The sequence below is a fragment of the Rhincodon typus genome, chromosome 4, assembly GCF_021869965.1.
Source record: "Rhincodon typus isolate 14 chromosome 4, sRhiTyp1.1, whole genome shotgun sequence".
In the NCBI taxonomy this organism is placed as follows: domain Eukaryota; kingdom Metazoa; phylum Chordata; class Chondrichthyes; order Orectolobiformes; family Rhincodontidae; genus Rhincodon; species Rhincodon typus.
This window is the reverse complement of record NC_063335.1, coordinates 21,096,837-21,117,764: the sequence shown is the minus strand read 5'-3', so window position 1 is coordinate 21,117,764 and position 20,928 is coordinate 21,096,837. Positions and strand designations below refer to the sequence as shown.

Sequence of the window (20,928 nt, the reverse complement as noted above, 5' to 3'; positions counted from 1 at the left end):
GTATTATCATCAACCTTGTTCTTCGCACCCCCTACAGGATGGACAGGATTGGTGTTGGATGTGTGTTTCGTTCTTAAAAACGAGGTTGAACACTGCCCCTTTGTTTTTCTTTGGGAAAGAGCTCCATAGTGAAATGTTACATGGTGCTGTTGCTGTTAGGATGAACTGTTCATCATGTTCCCCACACTGGCATTCATTTCAATTTGGCTGGGTTCCTGTCAGCACAGGTTTGAATAAGGAGTGGTCACGGTGTCAGTTGTCTGGTACTAGGTGGCATTGTAAAGAAAAGTAGGGCTAGACAGGTCAGGAGAGACATTAAGAAGCACTGCTACACACAAAGAGTGGTAGAGGTTTGGAATTCTCTTCCATTAATGGCAGTTGATACTAGACCAGATGTAAGTTTTAGATTTGAGAATGATACGTTTTTGTTAAGCAGCTGTATTGCGGAAATGGGCCAAGGGCAGGTATATGGAGTTGGACCACAGATCAGCCATGATCTCATTGAATGTGCTTCAGTCTAGTGGATGTGCGTGTCTGAGGCTTGGTCTCCTGGATAAGCTCATCAATGTCCTCCCTCAAAATGGAATGTGGGATTTCTCCTCTGTTGTGTTTTGTTTCTGGCTGCAAAGTGGCAGAAATTTTCTCATCGTTTTTGTCTGGCTTGTCTCTGTTATCCTCTTGGCTCATGTTACAGACATCTTCCAGTTGTGCAATGTCTACAAGGCACCCTTTTAGGATTTCTGTTGGCACATGGTTAGATTTACATTTGGAAGGTCTTCAACCTCTCTGAAAGTGGTTCCCCCTGTGTTTCTGCTTTGGGCTCAGACACTGCCATCATACGAGATTTATTCCTTACTTTGCATGGCTCTGGAACCACGAAGGGTCATTACCTCGACTAGGTTTAGGTGCTGCTCCTGACATTGCCTTATTGGTTATTGCTGCATGGCCTTCCTCATTATGCAAGAAGCTATTCTTGATACTCTCAAACTCTTTGGAAGGCCCTGTTGCTATATTGGGTTCGACTACTTATGATGATTGTGGTGGTTTGGAGTTACTCTCCTTTACTCTCTCCATGAAGAGCAGTATTAGGTCCACATTCTCCTGCTCTGGCTGGTTCCTATGGATAGTGCTTCCCCTGTATGTGCTTTGAACTCCCAGTTCCCTGAATCCGGCACATGGTCTGAGACACCTTCCTGTGGTTGCTGGTGTGCAACATTATTGGTGGACGATGGCTCACAAATGGTTTGGACCTGGGCTTTCTCTGCTACTGGATGCGAAGATAGTGTAAAACCTCTGATACTTCAGTGTACACCAAAGAGTAACATTGATTCAGACAGATATACAGGACATGTGAAATGTCTCATCTACACATCAGAATCATGCAGTTTTCCAGCGTAAGCTCTTCACTGAGACCATAGACCATGGGAGCATACCATGTAGGGCTGGAGGAGCTCAATTCTCAGCCACTGTGCAGTGTCTAAGAGACTGGAGACAACTTTTTCTGTATCAAGCTTGTGTCCATTGACAAAGGGCTCTGCACTTCAAATGTCCTCTGTCACCTTGGTTACTTCTCCTAGGAAACAGCTAGGTGTCTTCTATATCCTGCAATCAACAATCTATTCAGGAGATGGAACTTTCTTGCAGCAGCACATTGCCTGAAATGGCCTCTTCCCCTACAGGCCAGGCAGACTGTATTGGAGGTGGGACATACTATGAGTTGGTGGGCTATTTTGGTGGGGCATCTGATCCAAGTGGTGTCGATGCTTGATGTCTTCTTCTGCCCACGTCTATGTAGCAGCCCGTTCAGCTTATGAACTGTACAAACTTCATAAACTGGTCAGATGGATCTCGTTCCCCTCTCAGCTCCCACAGCCACATTGATTTTGACGATGAAAGGTCCTCTCTGGATTGGAGGAAGTTGGACAGAGCACAGTCATTCACATCGTTCTGACTAATATCGAAGTACTCATCAGAAGCTTTCAATACTTGGTCATATGACTGAACCTTCAGCTGCTGGGTCCCTCTGCCCCGTATCCTGTTGGTTTTGCTCATCACTGAAAGGTGCCAACCTCAAAGTTTCACTTGTTGCTAAGGCATGCCTGTCTGTTATGCTGTCAATCTCACTTCACTCTCGAGTGTAGCTGCCTTGCGTGTTTGCTTACTGCTGGAGTTTTTATTTTGCTCCATGTTTGTTGGTATTTTCCCCTGGTTCAGATTTCACCTGAGATTCTCTGTTTAGGCCTCTTTTGTTTATTTCATTTTGTCTCCGTTGTTTTTCCTCCTGTTTCTCCTACTGCACTGTTTCGCCATTTCACTTTAAATGCTGAAAAAGGCTGCTGATACAGCCAGCCTTTGTTTGAAAATGTTTGGGCCAGTTCTGGACATCACTGGCTGACAGTGATGGCAGTAGGAACATTTTGATCTGTGCCTACGGTCAGGAGAAATGAACCTATTTGTTAATTCAGCCACTTTCTTAGGTGTACATGATCCCTCCACTCACTGTGCGAGCTCACTCTATCACATCACTTCTCATGTCCACTGAAGTTTCAAGAGCATCTATCATTCACATTCAATGCACCTCAACTTTTATCCACCCATCATTCAGTACGATGCACCTGACTGATAGCAGTCACTTTTTCCGAAGGCGCTGCATCCATAGGATGGACACATGCCTTGTAGCCATCCCTCAGTCAGTTCTCTTATATCTGACAGAAAAAAGCTCAAAACACAGGGAAGAGGACTGGAAGTGGGCATCCCAGATTGCAACTGTTGGTCATACAGAAACAGGCAGTGAAAATCTGCACCTCTGACCATCAGAGATGGAGACACTGGGAACTTTCAGATGCCTGGTGACAGAACTAGAGAAAAACAAAATCTTACATGTACTTCATAAAAGATAAGCTCATTTCTCTTTATTCCAGAAAGTGGTGAAATGGCGCAGTGAGTGGCAACTTGTAAACTTTTCACTGTACTCATCTGAGTACATGTGACAATAATGCTAATTCTATTCAATCCAAATCAACTGATTATGAGGAATGACACCATTTCTTGCATTGTTATTCTTTTCTTCTCTCCTTCAAGGCCTTCATGCATGAGCTTTATTTTCCTGAAGATAATTTCTCAGAGGACCACATTCCTTATGAGGATGCACCATCACAAGACACACTACCATGAACCAGCACAAATCCTTATTGTCAGGTAGGGAGCATTTTGACAGCTAACTGGGTATGCATTCAGTGTGACTAACATTTCACAATTCAGCACGAGTGGACATTGGTGACAGGTTCAACTGTATCCTCTCCAAGTTGTGCTCAGCTCTACATAGCTACTAAGTCAAAAGGGTCATCAACAAAAAGACAATTCAAAAGGACAGTAGCCAATTTGCACAATATTAACAGATATCTCTCTACAACAGTAAAGAATATGAAGGAGTCTGATTCTATCGCTAATTGACTGGTGTCCAATAACATCTCAAGAATGTCTGTCATGGAGTGAGTGGCTTCCTCTTTAGACCTCACACATGGGTATCAGAGGAGCAAGCCATGGGCACAATTGTGAAAACTTTGGAAACTATTTTGCCTCCGCCTTTAATTGAATGACATGTGTCTTAGCTGTTGTTGATGTGCTCAAAGCTGCTCTATAGCAGCGTGATAGGAATGATGCCCTGGGAAAGATGTTGCTAATAGTCGATATGGAAGTTGAATCTACACTCAAAGCAATCGTCTAATGCCTCTCCTGGAAGGAGAGCCCAATGCTCTGTCTCATCTGCTGGTTGAAGCCACCCCTGCACAGATATGGCTGAAATGATCTGTAGCAGGGGTCTTGTGGGCTCCAAGATCTCGAGTTTGTTTGCCAAGAGTGTCTCAGGAGGATATCTGAACAACCCTGCCCCGATCTAGTCTGAAGTCTTAGGAGATGCTCCATGAAGTAGGAGTAAACGGATGAACAGGACAATCATAATTCATCAAGGCCAGACACATGAATGTTTGAGAAAACGTATGATGCTTAGTTTCCTTTTCGTATCATAGTATGTAAAATTGATTCATTCCCACCATTTCCATGTTGCCAATTCTTGATGCTGAATTGAAACTAACTTTTTCATTTGCTTGAATGTGAAGAATAGAATTGAGAGGACTACTGATGGGGTATGCAAATAAGTACACTTGATTGCAGGACTCCTTTTTCTGCGTGTGTGGTGGAGGAAGTGGATGAAGATTCAAGGCATGCAGTAGTTATTTTAGTCCAGTGTGCCTGGCTAGTCCGAAACAAAACTTGCATTTACATAGCACCTTTCACAACCACAAGACTAATGGGATCTTTAATTTCTGTGGGTACCTCTGGCTTTCTGAACAGCGATTTGAACCGACTATTTAGCACTGGGTATTTCATCATTATCTTTCTCCTAGTCCTCATCTCTTTGTCATTGAAACCATGATCAAGTAATGGGCGTTCTCATCAGCCTTCAACTCTATACATTTCATGACAACAATGTTGTGCAAAATACAGAACAATATGATCATCCTGGAGATCCTGGAGATCCTTGCTGAATGGCCCCGTAGAAGTCAGGGATTTTGGACTCCACAATATGATAGCTCCATGACAACTTGTGGAAAATTTGCCACACATCCTACATAAGCCTTTTCTTCCGTGATGTAAGAGTGATCGGCGTCACTGTGTACCTGTAGGAAGCCAGTCAGAGTTGTGAATCAGAGTTCCTGCTCATTATGGCCATGCTCATTGCAGGGGAAGACATAGCAAAGAAAAAAAAATCCATCACCTGCCTTATACATTTGTGTGCAGCTAATTGGGAGGTCATCTATATTCTCAGAGGCACTTTGGCAGGGGTAAAAACAAGTACATTGAAGGGACTGATATCTTTGTAGAAACTGTTAATGCATGGTCACCAAACTCTACAGGGAGCTGCTGATGTTCTACCAGGCTGCAGATTTCTGCAACCACCTGGGAGGTCAACGATGTTAGGCTCCTGTCTTTATTCCATTTTCATGCCTCCTGTAACTTCAATCCCTTTGTTGTTTTTCTCCCTCAAGTTTCCTTTTGCAGCAGTTGCTGCTGCCGTTGTTTGCAGTCCTCATCTGAAGTCCAATCTAAAGCAGCCATCGAGACACCCGTCCTAATGTATGGGTGAACAATTCCAAGCTTTTACCAAGATTTGTGTCATTACAAGGACTCTCCGCAAGGGATTTACCCAAAGAAACTGACATAAGAGTGATGAAGTCTCATACTTTCTTGGTATCAGGATACCTGACTTGAGGGGTCTTGTGGCGCAGTGGTGGTGTCCCTAACTCTTGAATAGTCCCTCATCAGGACCCACACCAGTTCTGACAAAGGGTCACTGGAATTGACGAATTAACTCTGTTTCTCTCTCTACAGATGCTGCCAGACCTGCTGAGTTTCTCCAGCACTCTGTTTTTGTTCCATACTAGAACCTGACAGCCATGTAAGATATGTTTGCAATGTGGTCAAACATGTTGATTATTAGCCTGTAAATCTTTCCAATACACTTACTTGATGGCAGGAAGAGCCATTGTGTAGATGACAACACCAAACCTCAACAGTACTTTGCACAAATGCATTGGCCAATCTAACAGACGTCTGTGGCCCAAGCATCAGAAATAAAGACGGAAGGTAAGATAAACAATTCTGACCTTTAACTAGCTCCATGTTGAGTCACTAGATTTCATTCACATTTATTGCTGAGTTTCCTGAGTCCTGGGAAACCCATGCCTGAGACAATAAATTCAAATGTCTTTTACATATGATTCTGTAAAGATTGGGTTTCTTGGCCACATGAAAATGTGCGTGTCTGTGTGTGTGTGCACACACGTACAGCGGGGGCAGGGCAGAGATGTCAATATTCACCTCTTCCAGTGTCATTGGTAGCGAGTGAGAGGAGAAAAACAAATAAGGCAAGGTTGTGTAATGGAGGTGTTTCTGTATTAAGGATGTAAAAATTGGATTGAAATTAGTTTAGTTTTAATCTTATGCTTAAAAAAACCCTGCTTGACAAGCTTTTTACTCTCACATTAATATTAATTTAAAAATACTTGAGTTGGAAGGACAAAAGCCAGTCAGCCCTAGATAGTAGTTTAATTTAACCAATCTGTTTAAAAGTGAGTTGATTTAAATATTAGCATAAAAATGTAATGGCATGATATTCTTTATCCACTGTATTTAAAACTGAACCTGTTTGAGTGTAAAAAGGCAAATTTTCCAAAAGAAATTTTGAACATAACTTTTTATTAATAGAAAATTAAATCAAGTGTAAAGTCAATATTTTCAAACAGCAATAATGTTCTGTAAAAATATGGTGAGCGATTTTACTGGGACCATGCCATTTTATTATTGCGTATTATTTTATTATTTATTATTGAATGAAATTGGGAAGGCAGCATTTATTGCTCCTTCCTAATTGCCCTGAACCTATTAAGAGCCAATCACATGGTTTGAACTGGCATTTATTAGTAATTGTTTTAATGACAAAAGTCAGCTGCCTAGAAATGACTAGATCTTCAAAATTTCTATTTTACCATTGTTAAATATGAATTCATGGTCTCTAGGTTACTAGTTGAATGCTATAACCACTAGAATATACAATTCCTTCTACACATATCTAAGTCATTCCTGCTCAAGAGCAATTTTACTTATATTCAAATAATACTCAGTTATTAAGAGCCAAGGTTTCTTTTTTAATTGATACCTCTTAAGCATCAGTGTCAATTCTTAATCAAACAAATTGTCAACTTGATTTAGATATCTTAACTGTAATATTAAAGAAATATTGTCATCATTGTTGAAAGAGATTATATTCAAAAAATATCTAGCATGAAATTAAGATTTGTAATATGCTTACCTGGATCTTTGGATGAACTGATATTAAAGAAGCTACAACACAAATAAGCATGTTGAAGCTAGTAACAAATTTATTTTCAATACAGCCATCAACTGTGGTGTAAAACACATAGCACAGGATTGCAGTTGTTAATGACAACACATAATTCAGACATGTAACTGATAGAAGTGCTGCAATGATACAAAAACAGAATAGCATCACTAAAAATCTTATTATTTCCCATACAAGTTCAGAACAAAGTTGTGATAAAACTAAGTTATAGAACAAATAATTGAAAGTGGCCTCTCTGTTTAAACCATTGAAAAATATGATAAAGCACCAATTAAAAATACATAGGAATGGTTACTGGGGGGGAAATGTTTTGATTTGTAAGATCTTATACAAAAGCTTCTGAAATTATTTGGATATGTCTTGTCCACAGATATTGTTTTCTTCATTTCTACTTCCCAATTCCCGAATAAGTGCATCAATTTAGTTCAATTATGAGATCAATTATAGATTTATTTAGTTCTGGAAATATACTTCTTAAAAAGTGGGCCTTGTCTGATCCAGTTCACTTCAAATCATTTAATATCATGCATCAAGGCCAAATTTGGCAACAAACCCAAACAAACCCTGTGCTATGAGAATGGAAATTCTATAGAATATCTGCATGGAATTTGTGGACATCTCAGTATCAATCTCTCCTTACAATGGGATCAATCATACAATTTTCATTTTAAGAGAGAAGGCTAAGAGATTTAATAAATATGTTTAAAATGGTTAGGCATTTGATCAAGTGAATAGAGGAAGATGATTTCTCCCTTTGGGTGTAAACAATAAGGAAGTATCAAATTAAAACTGTCAGCAAAGGGAGTGAGGAGTGAGGTTGTAATAAATTTCTACAATCAGGAAATAATTCTTTACATGACAAATTTCTCATATCCTTGTGATGAAGCATTACGCACCCACTTCATCCTTTGATAGAATGACAATAATCTAAAATTTCAGCATAGTTCACGAAGAATACAAAGGTACACACTTTGTACTCTGCTACTCTAGAGTCTGATGTTTAGCATAAGGCTGGCCTAGCTTTTTCAATGTTCCAACAAGCTCTGTAACATACAAGGTTTTGGGAGTTACTCATTACAAACCTAAATAGCTCAACAGAATTGAAGGTTAATTATTGTAAATAAAGTTCTGTGGACAAATTTGAAGGAGGGTATTCATTGACAAAAAGTGAGCGATTTTAGTTGAAATAGGTGGCAAAATGAGAGTCAAAGAGGCAAAATTGTCACTATATTATAGGATAAAACAGAAATAGTTGAAACTGAGAAATTTTCAAATGTAATCACAGAAGTATGGTGGTGCAGAGGAGGTATTTTGGCCCAAAGTGCTTACACTGGTTCAGTAAATGATCATGATCATAGAATGTCAATAATTTGTTTTTTCTCCACACTCTTGCATATTATTCTTCTTGAGTGCCTCAACTGAACCCACCAGGCAGTGCATTCCATACACTGACTACTCATTAAGATATTCCTCACTTCATCCTGGCTTCCTTTGCATATGACTTTAAATCTACACCCTCTTGTTTTTGTTCCTTTTATGAATGGAAATAGGTTCTTCCTACCTACTCTATCCAGCCCACTCATGATTTTGGAAAACTCTATCCGATCTCCTCTTAACCTTCTTCATTCCAATCAGAACAATCCCAAATTCTTCACAATATCCTCATAACTGGCGTTCCTTATCCCTGGAACTATTCTTGTAAACTGCTTTTGCACTCCTTCCAGTACTTTGATGTTCTTCCCATGATGTGGTGCTCAGAACGGTACACAATAACTGTGATTGTATAGCAAGAACTGTATAAAGACCATGCTCCTGCTCTACCTTTACATCTTAACATATGATACGTGTATTCGTTTTATTCATCTTATTAACACGAAAGGCTGACTGAATTTGGCTAAGATTCAAGCACTGGATTCTCTGGTCTCTAGTTAGAATACAGGTAACAGTATTAATTATAAATATTATACATTCATTAAGTGTACACAGAACAGATAGTTTTGTGAAAGGTAAGTATCCCTTTTCATCATAAATGTAGGCAGTTTGTACTATTTAACAAGTTCGAAACAATCAAAGCCTATCACATACAAAGATTACTGAAACAATGTCCTGGCAGCTAAAATAATCGTTGAAGTATCAATGACCTTTATTTTAAACTTCTCTTGACTCCCTCCCTTCCCATATCTCCAGATTATAACCAGGCAGCATTTATTTTTGTTGCAAATGGGGAAAAATTTCACACAACCATTTGTTGGGCTTTCTTGTTACTGTTTCAACCAGCTGCCAGGCTGTCTCCACACACAAAGACATTACCTATGACCTGTACCTATAACGCAGCTGCATTTCTTGCTGCTGGCTCTTTTCAGATGTTTTATTTTGACTTATGTTGAGGAATTTTTCCCCATAAGAATAATGTAAAGACAAAGGTGAGGCATGGTTTGGGGACTGTGTTATTGTGGCCAATGCCACTCCTATCAAGGCAATTTCTCCCATACGGAACAATGGACTAAGTTACGAATAGGAACTTTGAAAAATGAAGTGTTTCTTTCATAGCTAGCAACCAAAATATGGACTGTACATATACAATGCTGTACAACACAATGCACACACATTCCCTGCTTTGAACAACACAAGAGAACACAATGCGACTCAGAAGCATCAGACAGGATGCCGGGAGTAAATGTTAAGTTGTGTTACGTTGTCTGCTATCTTCATGTAGGTACTAATCTAATAAATGTAATCTAATACATTGTATAGCTTAACACTGAAACTCAAGTTAAAGATATACAAAGTCCCAAACTGAAATCCAGACGTACTTGGTGTGTGGGGACATCTAGTGCCAATAAGTATTAAAGCAGCTCTGGATGCAGTGTTGAAAATATGGGGTTAGAACTGATGGTAATCCACTTGTGTGAAATGTGATTTCAATGGTAATATTAAACTGTCTGTTTAAGGTCTAATATATAAAATAACTTCAGGTCTTATTATTTAAATAAATAATAAACAGAAACAGAGAAACTTGGAAGGTTAAGCAGCATCTGCAAAAAGGAAACAGAATTAACGTTTCAAGTCCACTGACTCTTCTTCAGAACCCTTCTTCATTGGGCTCAAACTGTTAACTCTGCTTTCTCTCCATAGAGATGCTGCAAGACCTGCTGAATTTCTTCAGCAATTTCTGTTTTTGTCTGTTTCATATCTCCAGCATCCGTGGTTCTTTGTTCTATCTCACTTTTAAAAATATGTTGTAGGTCCAGAATGGGGCTCGGATGTTCTGGCGGAGTTAGTGCCGATGTTTGAGGGAATCAGTGTGACTGACTGGTGAGTCAATAGCATAGCTACCCAGGAATGGAAGTAGATTTTAATTCCTCTAATTTTTCCTGGGTAGCTTATCCAGGTAAATAAGCAGAACCCTCCCAAGGCTCTGACTCTAACTCAAACTTGAAGACCTTCTTGCAGAGTGCCAGGTTCCAAGTTATTTTCCATCAGAACTTTAAAGCTTCTAGGCGATTACTGTGTAGTCAGTGTGTCACAATGTCTGATGCTTCCAACATGCATTTTTCAGAGTACATCCAGTGTCTGACTAATCTGGAGACCAGAAGATCTGGGCCTATAATATTTTCTCAAATAAGGGGACCAAAACTGCACATGGTACTCCAGATGTGGTCTCACCTATGCCCTGTACAGATGGATAAAACATCCCTAGTTTGATATCCCATTTCCCTTCCAACAAATGTCAACATTTCATTTGCCTTCCTAATCACTTGCCATACCTGCATATTAACTTTATGGGATTCATGTAACAAGGCAACCAGATCCATCTGAACCTCAGAGTTCTGCATTCTTTGTCCATTTTAACAGTATACTGTTATTCTATTCTACCTGCCAAAGTGGAAAAGTTACAAAAACAGAAGTTGCTAGAAAAGCTCAGCAGGTCTGGCAGCATCTGTGAAGAAAAAATCAGAGTTAATGTTTCGGGTCCAGTGACTCTTCCTCTGAATAAGAATGCAGTTCTTGCTATACAATCACAGTTATTGTGTACAGTTCTGAGTGAAAACATTACCTGTTAGGTCCCTTTTATATTTTTCCCTCTCAACTTAAACCAATACCCTTTAGTTTTGGACTCCCTTACCCTGGGAAAAAGACCCTGGCTATTCCAGCCAATTCATGTCCCTCATATAAACCTCTACAACATCACCCCTCAGCCTCTGATGCTCCAGGGAAAATAGCCCCAGCCTATTCAGCCTCTCCCTATAACTCAAACCCTCTAACCTCAACAACAACCTGTAATTTTTTTCTGCACCCTTCCAACTTTAACAACATCTTTCCTAGAGCAGAGGCTAAGATTGAATGCAGTATTCCAAAAGTGGCCTAACCAATGTCATGTGCAGCTGCAACATGACCTCCCAACTCTATTCTCAATGTACTGACTATTAAAGCAAATGTACCAAATGCCTTCCTCACAACCCTATCTACCAGTGAATCCACCTTCAAGAAACTATGAACTTGCACCCCGAGGTCTCTTTGTTTGGCAACACTCCCCAGGACCCTACCATTAGTAGTGGGGAAAATTCTACAATCTATTATAAAGTAAGGGATAAATTGTCACTTGGTTGATAATATAAAACAAAGAACTGTGGATGCTGGAGTTCTGAAACAAAAATAGAAATTGCTGGTGAAACTCAGCAGATCCTATGTTCTGATGAAGAGTCACCAGACTCAAAACAGTGATTCTGCTTTCTTCCCAGTCATGCTGTCAGACCTGCTGAATTCCATCAGCAATTTCTGTTTTAGTACCTGATTAATAATGATCTGTTTGGGCATTGGCAGTATGGATTTGCAAATGGGAAATCAATTTTGATGAACCTCTTTTGAAGATGTTACTAACATTATTAAAGGGGAGGTGATGGATATTGTACACTTAGATTTACAGAAGACTTTTAACAAAGACTACACAGGAGGAAAAATTGAAGCACAGGGGATAGGAGGTACCGTCCTGGCATGGATTGACGATTCACTAACAGACAGAAGCAGAGATTAGGAATAAATGGATCATTCTCACAATGGCAGACTGTGACTACCAGGATACTGCAAGATATGTACTTGAGCACCAACTGTTCACAATCTATACCACTGATTTGCTTTCAGGGAATGAACACAATACTTCAAAATTTGTGAATGAAACAAAGCTAAATGAGAATGTGTTGTGAGGGAGGTGTTAATCAGTTTCAGGAGGATTTGGTCAGACTGAGTGAATAAGCAAGAACATGATAGATGGAATATAATGTGGAAAAATGCAGAGTTATCCACTTTGGTAGGGGAAACATATGTGCAGATTATTTCTGATATGGTAAATGGCTGGAAAGTTTAGATCTACAAAAGGATCTAGGTGCCCTTGTCGATAAGTCACTGAAGGCTAACATGAAGGTGCAACAAGCTATTCAAAAGTTAGTGGAATGTTAGCCTTTATTGTGAGAGGATGAGAGTATGGGAGTAATGAAGTCTTGCTTCAATTATATAGGAACTTGATGAGCAGCACCTAGAGTACTGTGTGCAGTTTTGGTCTCCTCATAATATTATTTGATTTGACTTATTATTATATGAACTGAGGTACAGCAAAATGTATTGTTTTTTCTGCTATACAGGCAAATCATACCTTACATCATTACATCAGGGTAATAGAACAGAATGCAGAATATCATGTTACAGCTCAGAGAAGATGCAGAGAAAGATCAATTTTAATATATGAGAGGCAACAGTGGGGAAGAAGCTGTTCTTGAATCTGTTGGTCTGCGTTTTCAAACTTTTGTATCTTCTGTCTGGTGGAAGAGGGTGGAGGAGAGTGTAACTGGGATAGGAGGGGTCTTTGATTATGTTGGCTACTTTCCTGAGGCAGCAAGAAATATAAATGGAGCCAATGGATGGAAGGCTGGTTTGTGTGATGGACTGGGATGCGTTCTCAACTCTGTAATTTCTTGCAGTCTTGGGCAGAGCAACTGCCGTACCAAGCTGTGATGCACCCAGATAGGATGCTTTCTATGGTGCATCTATAAAAATTGGTAACAGTCATTGTGGACATGAAGAGTTTTCTTAGCCTTCCAAAGAAGTAGAGGCATTGGTGTGCTTTCTTGACCATAACATCAATGTGGATGGACCAAGACAGACTGTAGGTGATATTTACTCCTAGGAACTTGCAGCTCTCAACCATCTCCACCTCAGCACCAGTGATACAGACAAGGGCATGTCCTCCACTCTGCTCCCTGAAGTTGATGACCAGCTCCTTCATTTTCCTGACATTGACAGAGAGATTGCTGTCTTTACCCCACTAAGCTGGTGATATATTGAGAAACACAGATGTACAAAGGGATGTGGGTGTCCCTGTACACAATGAATGAAAGTTACGAGTTTGGTGCAGCAAGTATTAGGAAGGCAAGTGGTATGTTAGTCTTCATTGGAAGATGGTTTGAGTTCAGAAGAAGGGATGTCTTACTTCTGTAACACAGGGCCTTGTTAAGACTGCAGCTAGAATACTATATGCAGTTTTGTTCTCCCTACACAAGAAAGGATATACTTGCCACAGAAGCAGTGCAGCAAAGGTCCGTGAGGCTGTTACTGGGGATGGCAGGACTGCCATACAAGGAGAGATTGGTTCAACTGGACCTATACTTGAGATTAGAAGAGGGAATCTTGGTGAAGTGTGTAAAATTCTAACATACCTACAATAGATACAGGGATGATGCTTCCCTAGTTGGGGAGTCTAGAACCAGGGTCACAGTCTCAAGAGAAGCATTAGGCCATTTAGGACTGAGATGAGGACACTTCACTTAGAGAGTGGTCAACCTCTTGAATCTGCTACTTCAGAGGATCTGAAGGCTGGATCCTTGAATATATTCAAGAAAGTGATAGATACATTCAAAGTATTGGCAAAGATCTGTACCTCAGGTTGTGGATGAAGTTGTTGACTTGCTCTCCAAGCTGGCTTGTTCTCGTTCAACTGTTTCATCACCATGCTAGGTGACATCATCAGTGGAGCCTCTGTTGAAGCTATGTTATTGTACTTTGCCTGGAATTTACACTATCTGGTCCGTTATGGTGAGTAGTGTCATTTCCGGTTTTGATCTGTACGCGTTTACATAGGGGATCCAATTCTATGTGTTTGTTGATTGCATTATGGGTGGAGAATCATGCCTCTAGGAATTCCCTTGTGTGTCTACGTGTCTACATCAACATACAATAGACATACAATCAACAAACACATAGAATTGGACCCCATATACAAACCCATACAGATCAAAACCAGCAATGACACTACTCACCATAACGGGCCGGACAGTATAAATTCCAAGCAGATTAGAATAACATCGCTTCATCGGAGGCTCCACTGATGGTGTCACCTAGCATGGTGATGAAACATCTGAACGAGAACAAGCCAGCTCGGCGAGCAAGTCAACAATCTGATAGATACATGTTCTAGATATTAAAGATATCAAAGGTATGAAGAAAAAGCTGGAATATGGCACTGAAATAGAGAATTAGCCACAATCATACTGAATGGTGGAGCAGGCTCAAAGGGCCGAATGGCCTACTCCTGCTTGTAATTTCCATGTTTCTATGTTTATCTCAAGAAAGACATTATTGCCATGGAAGGAGTGTGAAGAAGGTTCACCAGGGTTGTTCCCGGGATAGCAGGGCTGTCCTATGAAGATAATATGGACATACCAGGCCTGTATTCTCCAGAGTTTTGAAGAATGACCTTATTGAAACTTACAAAATACTTAAGGGGTCAAACCAATTTGATGTAGGTAAGATGTTTCCCCAATTGGTGAGTCTAGAACCAGGAGGCACACTTTAAAAAAAGGGAGGAGGGGTGCCACTTTGGTCTGAGATGAGGAGAATTTGTTTTTTACTCAAAGAGTTGTGAATCTTTGGCATGCTCTATCACTGAGGGTGGTGAAAGTTCAGTATTTCAGCATGGTTAAGGTAGAGTTTGACAGATATCTGATCACCAGTAGCGTACAGGGCTATGGAAATGGAGTGGGTAAAGGACATTGAAGTATTCAGTCAGCCATGATTGTACTGAATGGTATGACAAGTTTAAGAGCTGAATGGTGTACTCCTGTTCCTACGTTCTTATGTTCTATCTAAGCTAATATGTTACCCCTACACCATAAGAAATCATTTCTGAAGAAGGGTCCCGCCCTGAAACGTCAGCTTTCCTGCTCCTCTGATGTTGCCTGGCCTGCTGTGTTAATCCAGCACCACACTGTGTTATCCTATTATTATTACCACCCCTTTATCACAATATCCAATATTTCTTCTTGCATACTTTGTCTCACATAGTAGTTACTGTTAGGGAGCCAAGAGGTCATTCCCACTAGTGACTTATTTCCCCTACTATTCCTCATCTCTACCTGAACCAATTCTTGATTAACAGTGATACTCCTCCAGCTTAATCTAGCTTCTTATTTTACTTGAATGTCATGATTGGTTGGCTCGTTGAGCTGGTTCATTGTTCCACAGACGTTTCATTACCCTGCTGGGTAACATCATCAGTGCAGCCTCCGGTGAAGCACTGTTGTGTTTTCCCGCCTGACATTTAAACTCTGGAGTCTGTTGAGCTGGATTACCTCACTTCCGTTCTCCTTCGCTGTGGAGTGTATATGGGGTCAAGCTCTATGTGTTTGCTGATGGCTTTCTTCGTGGAGTACCAGGCTTCTAGGAACTCCCGTGCTTGTCTCTGCTTAGCTTGTCCCAGGATCTTGGCGTTGCCCCAATCAAATTGGTGGTTCTCCTAATCCATGTAGATAGAGATGAGTGAGTATTGGTCGTGTCTTTTTGTGGCCAATTGATGTTCGTGTACCCTTGTTGTTAATTTCCTTCCTGTTTGTCCGATGTAGTGTTTGTCACAGTCTCTGCAGGGAATCTTGTATATGACATTGGTCCTGTCCATAGCGGGTAGTGGGTCTTTGGTTCGGGTGAGCAGTTGTCATAGGGTTGATGAGGGTTTGTGCACTATTCTGATGCCCAGTGGTCATAGGAGTCTTGTGGTCAGTTCCAATGTGCTCCTGATGTAAGGTAGCGTGATGAGCGTGTCAGGGTGTGTAGTATCTTCCTCCTGAAAGTACACAAGCCGGAAGTACCCCTCAGACCCGTAATCTCCCTAAAAGGCATGCCATCACACAGATTAGCCAAGGAACTACAAAGGAGACGAAGGCACCTCATCAACAAGTCACCCCACTCAATCCACTCAGCCCAAAAGTTCCTCAACTCCATCAAAGACACAAGGATAGATGACAATGAGACCATGGTACCATTTGACATCACTGCCATATTCACATCAATAGACATACCACTAGCAAGGAAAACAATGACCGCATTACTAGAACATGAACAAGATTCCAGTGAAACCATCTCCACAGACAACATGCTGAAGCTACTGGACCTATGCCTCACCACCCACTTCACTTTCAATGGCTAAACATACGAACAGATCAACGGGACACCCATGGGATCACCTATCTCCGGACTAATAGCACAGGCAGTGATGCAAAGACTGGAAAGTATGGCCCTTCTGCTAATCCAACCAAAACTATGGATACGCTATGTAGACGACACCTTTGTCATCATTAAATGGGCCAAACTCGAGGAGACACGCAAGGTAATAAACAACACCCTTACAGGAATCAAATTCACCAGACAGGAGGAGAAGAACAAACAGCTCCCAATCATGGATATCATGGTACAGCGCAGGACAAATGGGGAATTCCAAACGAAAGTACACAGGAAAGCCACACACACTGACCAAGTACTGAACTTAACAGCAACCATCCTAACACACACAAACAAAGCCGCATGAGAATATTATTTAAACGAGCAACAATACACTGTAGCAACACAGAACTACGCCAAGAGGAAGCAGAATACCTCTTCCAAGTTTTCAAGGATAATGAATATCCAAAAAAACTGGGTCAGAAGATGCCTACTAAACGAATGACACCAGGACGATACTACACACCTCGACATGCTCACCACTCTACCTTACATCAAGAACACATATGAACTGACCACGAGATTCCTATGACCACTGGGCATCAGAATAGTGCACAAACCCTCATCAACCCTACGACAATTGCTCACCCGAACCAAAGACCCATTACCCACTATGAACAGGACCAATGTCATATACAAGATTCCCTGCAGAGACTGTGACAAACACTACATCCGACAAACAGGAAGGAAATTAACAACAAGGGTACACGAACATCAATTGGCTATAAAAAGACATGACCAATACTCAATCATTTCTATCCACATGGATAAGGAGAACCACTAATTCGATTGGGACAACATCAGGATCCTGGGACAGGCAAAGCAGAGACAAGCACGGGAATTCCTAGAAGCCTGGTACTCCACAGAGAAAGCCATCAACAAACACATAGAGCTCGACCCCATATACGCTCCACTGCGAAGGAAAACCCGAAGTGAGGTAATCCAGCTCAACAGACTCCAGAGTTTAATTACCAGGCGGGAAAACGTAACGGTGCTTCATCGGAGGCTGCACTGATGATGTTTCCCAGCAGGGTAATGAAACATCTGCGGAACAACAAACCAGCTCAGCCAGCCAACCAACCACAACATCCACAACCCGAGCTACAAATCTACTCTAAAACCTTATTTGAATATCATATACCCCTCAAAATTCAGGACCCAATTCTCGTAATCCTGAAGCCAGGTCAGGTTATAATTATTTACTTCAACGTGAAGTATCAATTCATTTATTTTGTTATGAATGCTACACAGAAACAGATAGAGCCTTTACTTGTGCTTTTTGTTTTAGTTTTGTAACATTTAATCATGATTATTGGTGTATTTCTAATTTTATTTTCTCTCTGCCCATTCTTGCCAATCTCTGATCTGCATTTCCCATATCACTATTCTCCTCTGTTTGCTTGCCTTTACTCTTTTGACATACCACCTCTTTCCACGTTTGATCCCTTGTCCCCACTATTTCATTTAAAACCCTGTCTATTTCCCGAGTTATGTGGTTCACAAAATCAATGGATCAATTGTGGTTCAAGTATAGACCATCCGAATGGTGCAGTCCCCATTTTCCTCAGTACTTGTGCCAGTAGTCCATGAACCAGAAACCATTTCTCCAACACCAGTCCTTGAGCCCACATTATCATCTTTCTAATTTCACATACCCAAAGCCTACTTGCAGGTGCCTTAGGTAATAACATACAGACTACAACCTATGAAGATCTACCTTTTATTTTGGAGCCTATTTTCTCATCGTCAGTATGCAGAACCTCTTTCCAAATTCAATCGTTGTCATTGGTACCTACATGGACCACAACCACTGGATCTTCCTCCTCCCCAAAGCAAAGTTGCTTTGCAGGTCCTAAATATCGACACCTTGCAGGCCACACAGTCATCTGTACTCCTGCTCTTTGCTGCAGAGAGTTACAGCAATCTCTCTCATTATTTTACCACCACATTCCTGGTTGCTCCTCCCCATTTCAACAGTTTTCTGTACAACGTTACGTTGGTCAGTTTACACATCTGCTCTGCGGCCCCAGTTCTCATCCAAAAAAACCTATTGGACAATTTCAGAGGCTGACAATCCTGCCTTCTTTGTCCCCTTACAATCATCCTCTCCTGTCCCCGGATTCATTGTTCTGGGAGGCAGTCACACTATTCAGGATAGGGCTTTTTGAAGTGGTCAGTGACCAAGTGGTGTGACTGGTCTCAGTACAAACAATCCAGGTAATTCTCCCCCTCCATGATGTCTGTTGTTTAGCCTCCAGCTCATAATCTCTGAGCTAAAGCTATCCAAATGTCAAACACTTACTAAATACATGTTTGCGCTGGATAGTAATGGTATCCAGGAGCTCCCACATGCTAGTCTTAACGCATCACCGGAGCTGACATCCTTAATAAATTTAAATTATTTAATTATATTGCTGACTTATTTATGTTGTCTTGTCTATATTTTATTGACTTTACCACCAACTTATGTATTGTGTGAAAATTTAAGAATATAAAACACTTTAATCAGTGACTCACCAAACAGCTTGCTCTTTTTTCAGTAGTAGAGCATGAAGCAATTCCAATCATCTCCAACGAACCCAACTCTGTCTCTAACTGCCTGCCACAGCAACTTTTATTACCTGCTCCTCTTGGTAATGCTGACTGCCTGACTAGGGGTCTTAATCTTGCCTACTCCTTATTAGTTACAGCTCGCCAGCCTGAAAAATATTCTTTTATTCCTACTCTCTGCTTCCCATTGGGTAAACAATCCTTTATCCACGTTATGTTACTCTCTACATTGCAATCTTGTTTAATATCTTTTGTTTTAAATACCTTTTGGATATTGAAGCACATCTCACCTACTGGTTCCCCTTTATCCACCTTGCTTATTACTTTCTCAAAAACTCCAAATTATTAATAAATTAATTAAACAGGATTTCTCTTTTACAAAACAAAGTTGACTCTGCCTAAGCAGATTATAATTTTCCAAATATCCTGTAATACCCTCTTATTAACAGATTCTCTATTATAGATACTAGGCTACCGGACTATAGTTCCCTGACTTCTGTCTCCAGCTTTTTTACATAATCGTATTGCATTCACTATTTTGCAATCCACAAGATCTTTTCCAGGATCAAAGGAATTTTAGATTATAATTCATCAATGAGCTCTACAGGCACTTGTTTTAAGATCTTAGGATGTTGACCATCTCGTCCTGAAGAGTTTTAAGCAAGATCAGAAATCACGCGACACCAGGTTATAGTCCAACAGAATAAAAACTGAAAGAACTGCAGATGCTGTGAATCAGGAACAAAAACAAAGTTGCTGGAAAAGCTCAGCAGGTCTGGCAGCATCTGTGAAGGAAAAAACAGAGTTAACGTTTCGGGTCCAGTGTTCTGAGGAAGGGTCACTGGACCCGAAACGTTAACTCTGTTTTTTCCATCACAGATGCTGCCAGACCTGCTGAGCTTTTCCAGCAACTTTGTTTTTGTTATAGTCAGACAGGTTTATTTGAAAACTCAAGCTTTCAGAGCCTCACTCCTTCTTCAGCTGTTGGTAAGAGAAGTGGTATCAGACACAGAATTTATAGGTAAAAGATCAAAGGCTCACACCACTAATGAGGATGTATTGAACAAACTTAAAGTTGTTGTTAAATCTTTATTCAGTTATGGGGTTTTAATTGATTATAATGTATATGTAAATCCCCAAATTCCTTTCAAGTCACTGTCCTGAAGGAACTAAAGGTTTTATCAGTGTAAAGGAGAGGTGACATTTTAGGTCAGACAATGCATGCTATGTGTGAGGCCTTGTTTAGAATCTGTTTGTGTTTTGGTTTGGAGTCAGACTGGTTTTATTTCTAAAGTAGGAATTTATAAAACGCCACATTAACCGTCTATAAACCGTGGGCTTTTTGAACAAAATAGAATGTATCTTCAAATGCAAATTCATCCCACAGATATTATGTGTGTGTGCCTGTGTGCGTGTGCGCGTGCGTGCGTGCGTGCGAGAGAGAGAGTGAGTGAGTGAGCGAGCGAGGGTGTATGTGCGGGTGGGTGTGTGTGTGTGTTGTGTGTGTGTTGTGCGGTGTGTGTTGTGTGTGTGTCACGTGTGCCGCGTGTGCCGCGTGTGTGCCGCGTGCGCGTGTGAGCGCACTCCCCGGAGTGGGGAGAGAAAGAGAATGAGTTCCTAACACGCATTGTCTGACCTAAAATGTCACCTCTTCTTTCCACCGATAAAGCCTTTATTTCTGTCAGGACAGTGACTTGAAAGGAATTCACGAATTTACATATTACATATTAATCAATTAAAATCTTTGAACTGATTAAAGATTTAACAGCATCTTAGTTTTCCTTAATACATCCTCATCAATGGACTCACCCTTTGATCTTTTACTTTTCAATTCTGTGTCTGATACCACCTTTCTCACTAACACGAGAAGAAGGAGCGAGGCACTGAAAGCTTGTGTTTTCAAATAAACCTGT

The 20,928-nt window shown here is 40.7% G+C and overlaps 1 protein-coding gene across 1 annotated transcript in view; it reads right to left on the bottom strand.

The window, feature by feature from the left end:
* The window catches only part of LOC109910978 (serine incorporator 1-like), a 78,839-nt gene that overhangs the window by 22,585 nt on the left and 35,326 nt on the right, over positions 1-20,928 (bottom strand). The window contains exon 6 of the mRNA XM_048595974.1: positions 6,872-7,041. Coding sequence (XP_048451931.1) covers positions 6,872-7,041 — 170 coding nt within the window. The remainder of the gene's footprint in view (positions 1-6,871; positions 7,042-20,928) is intronic.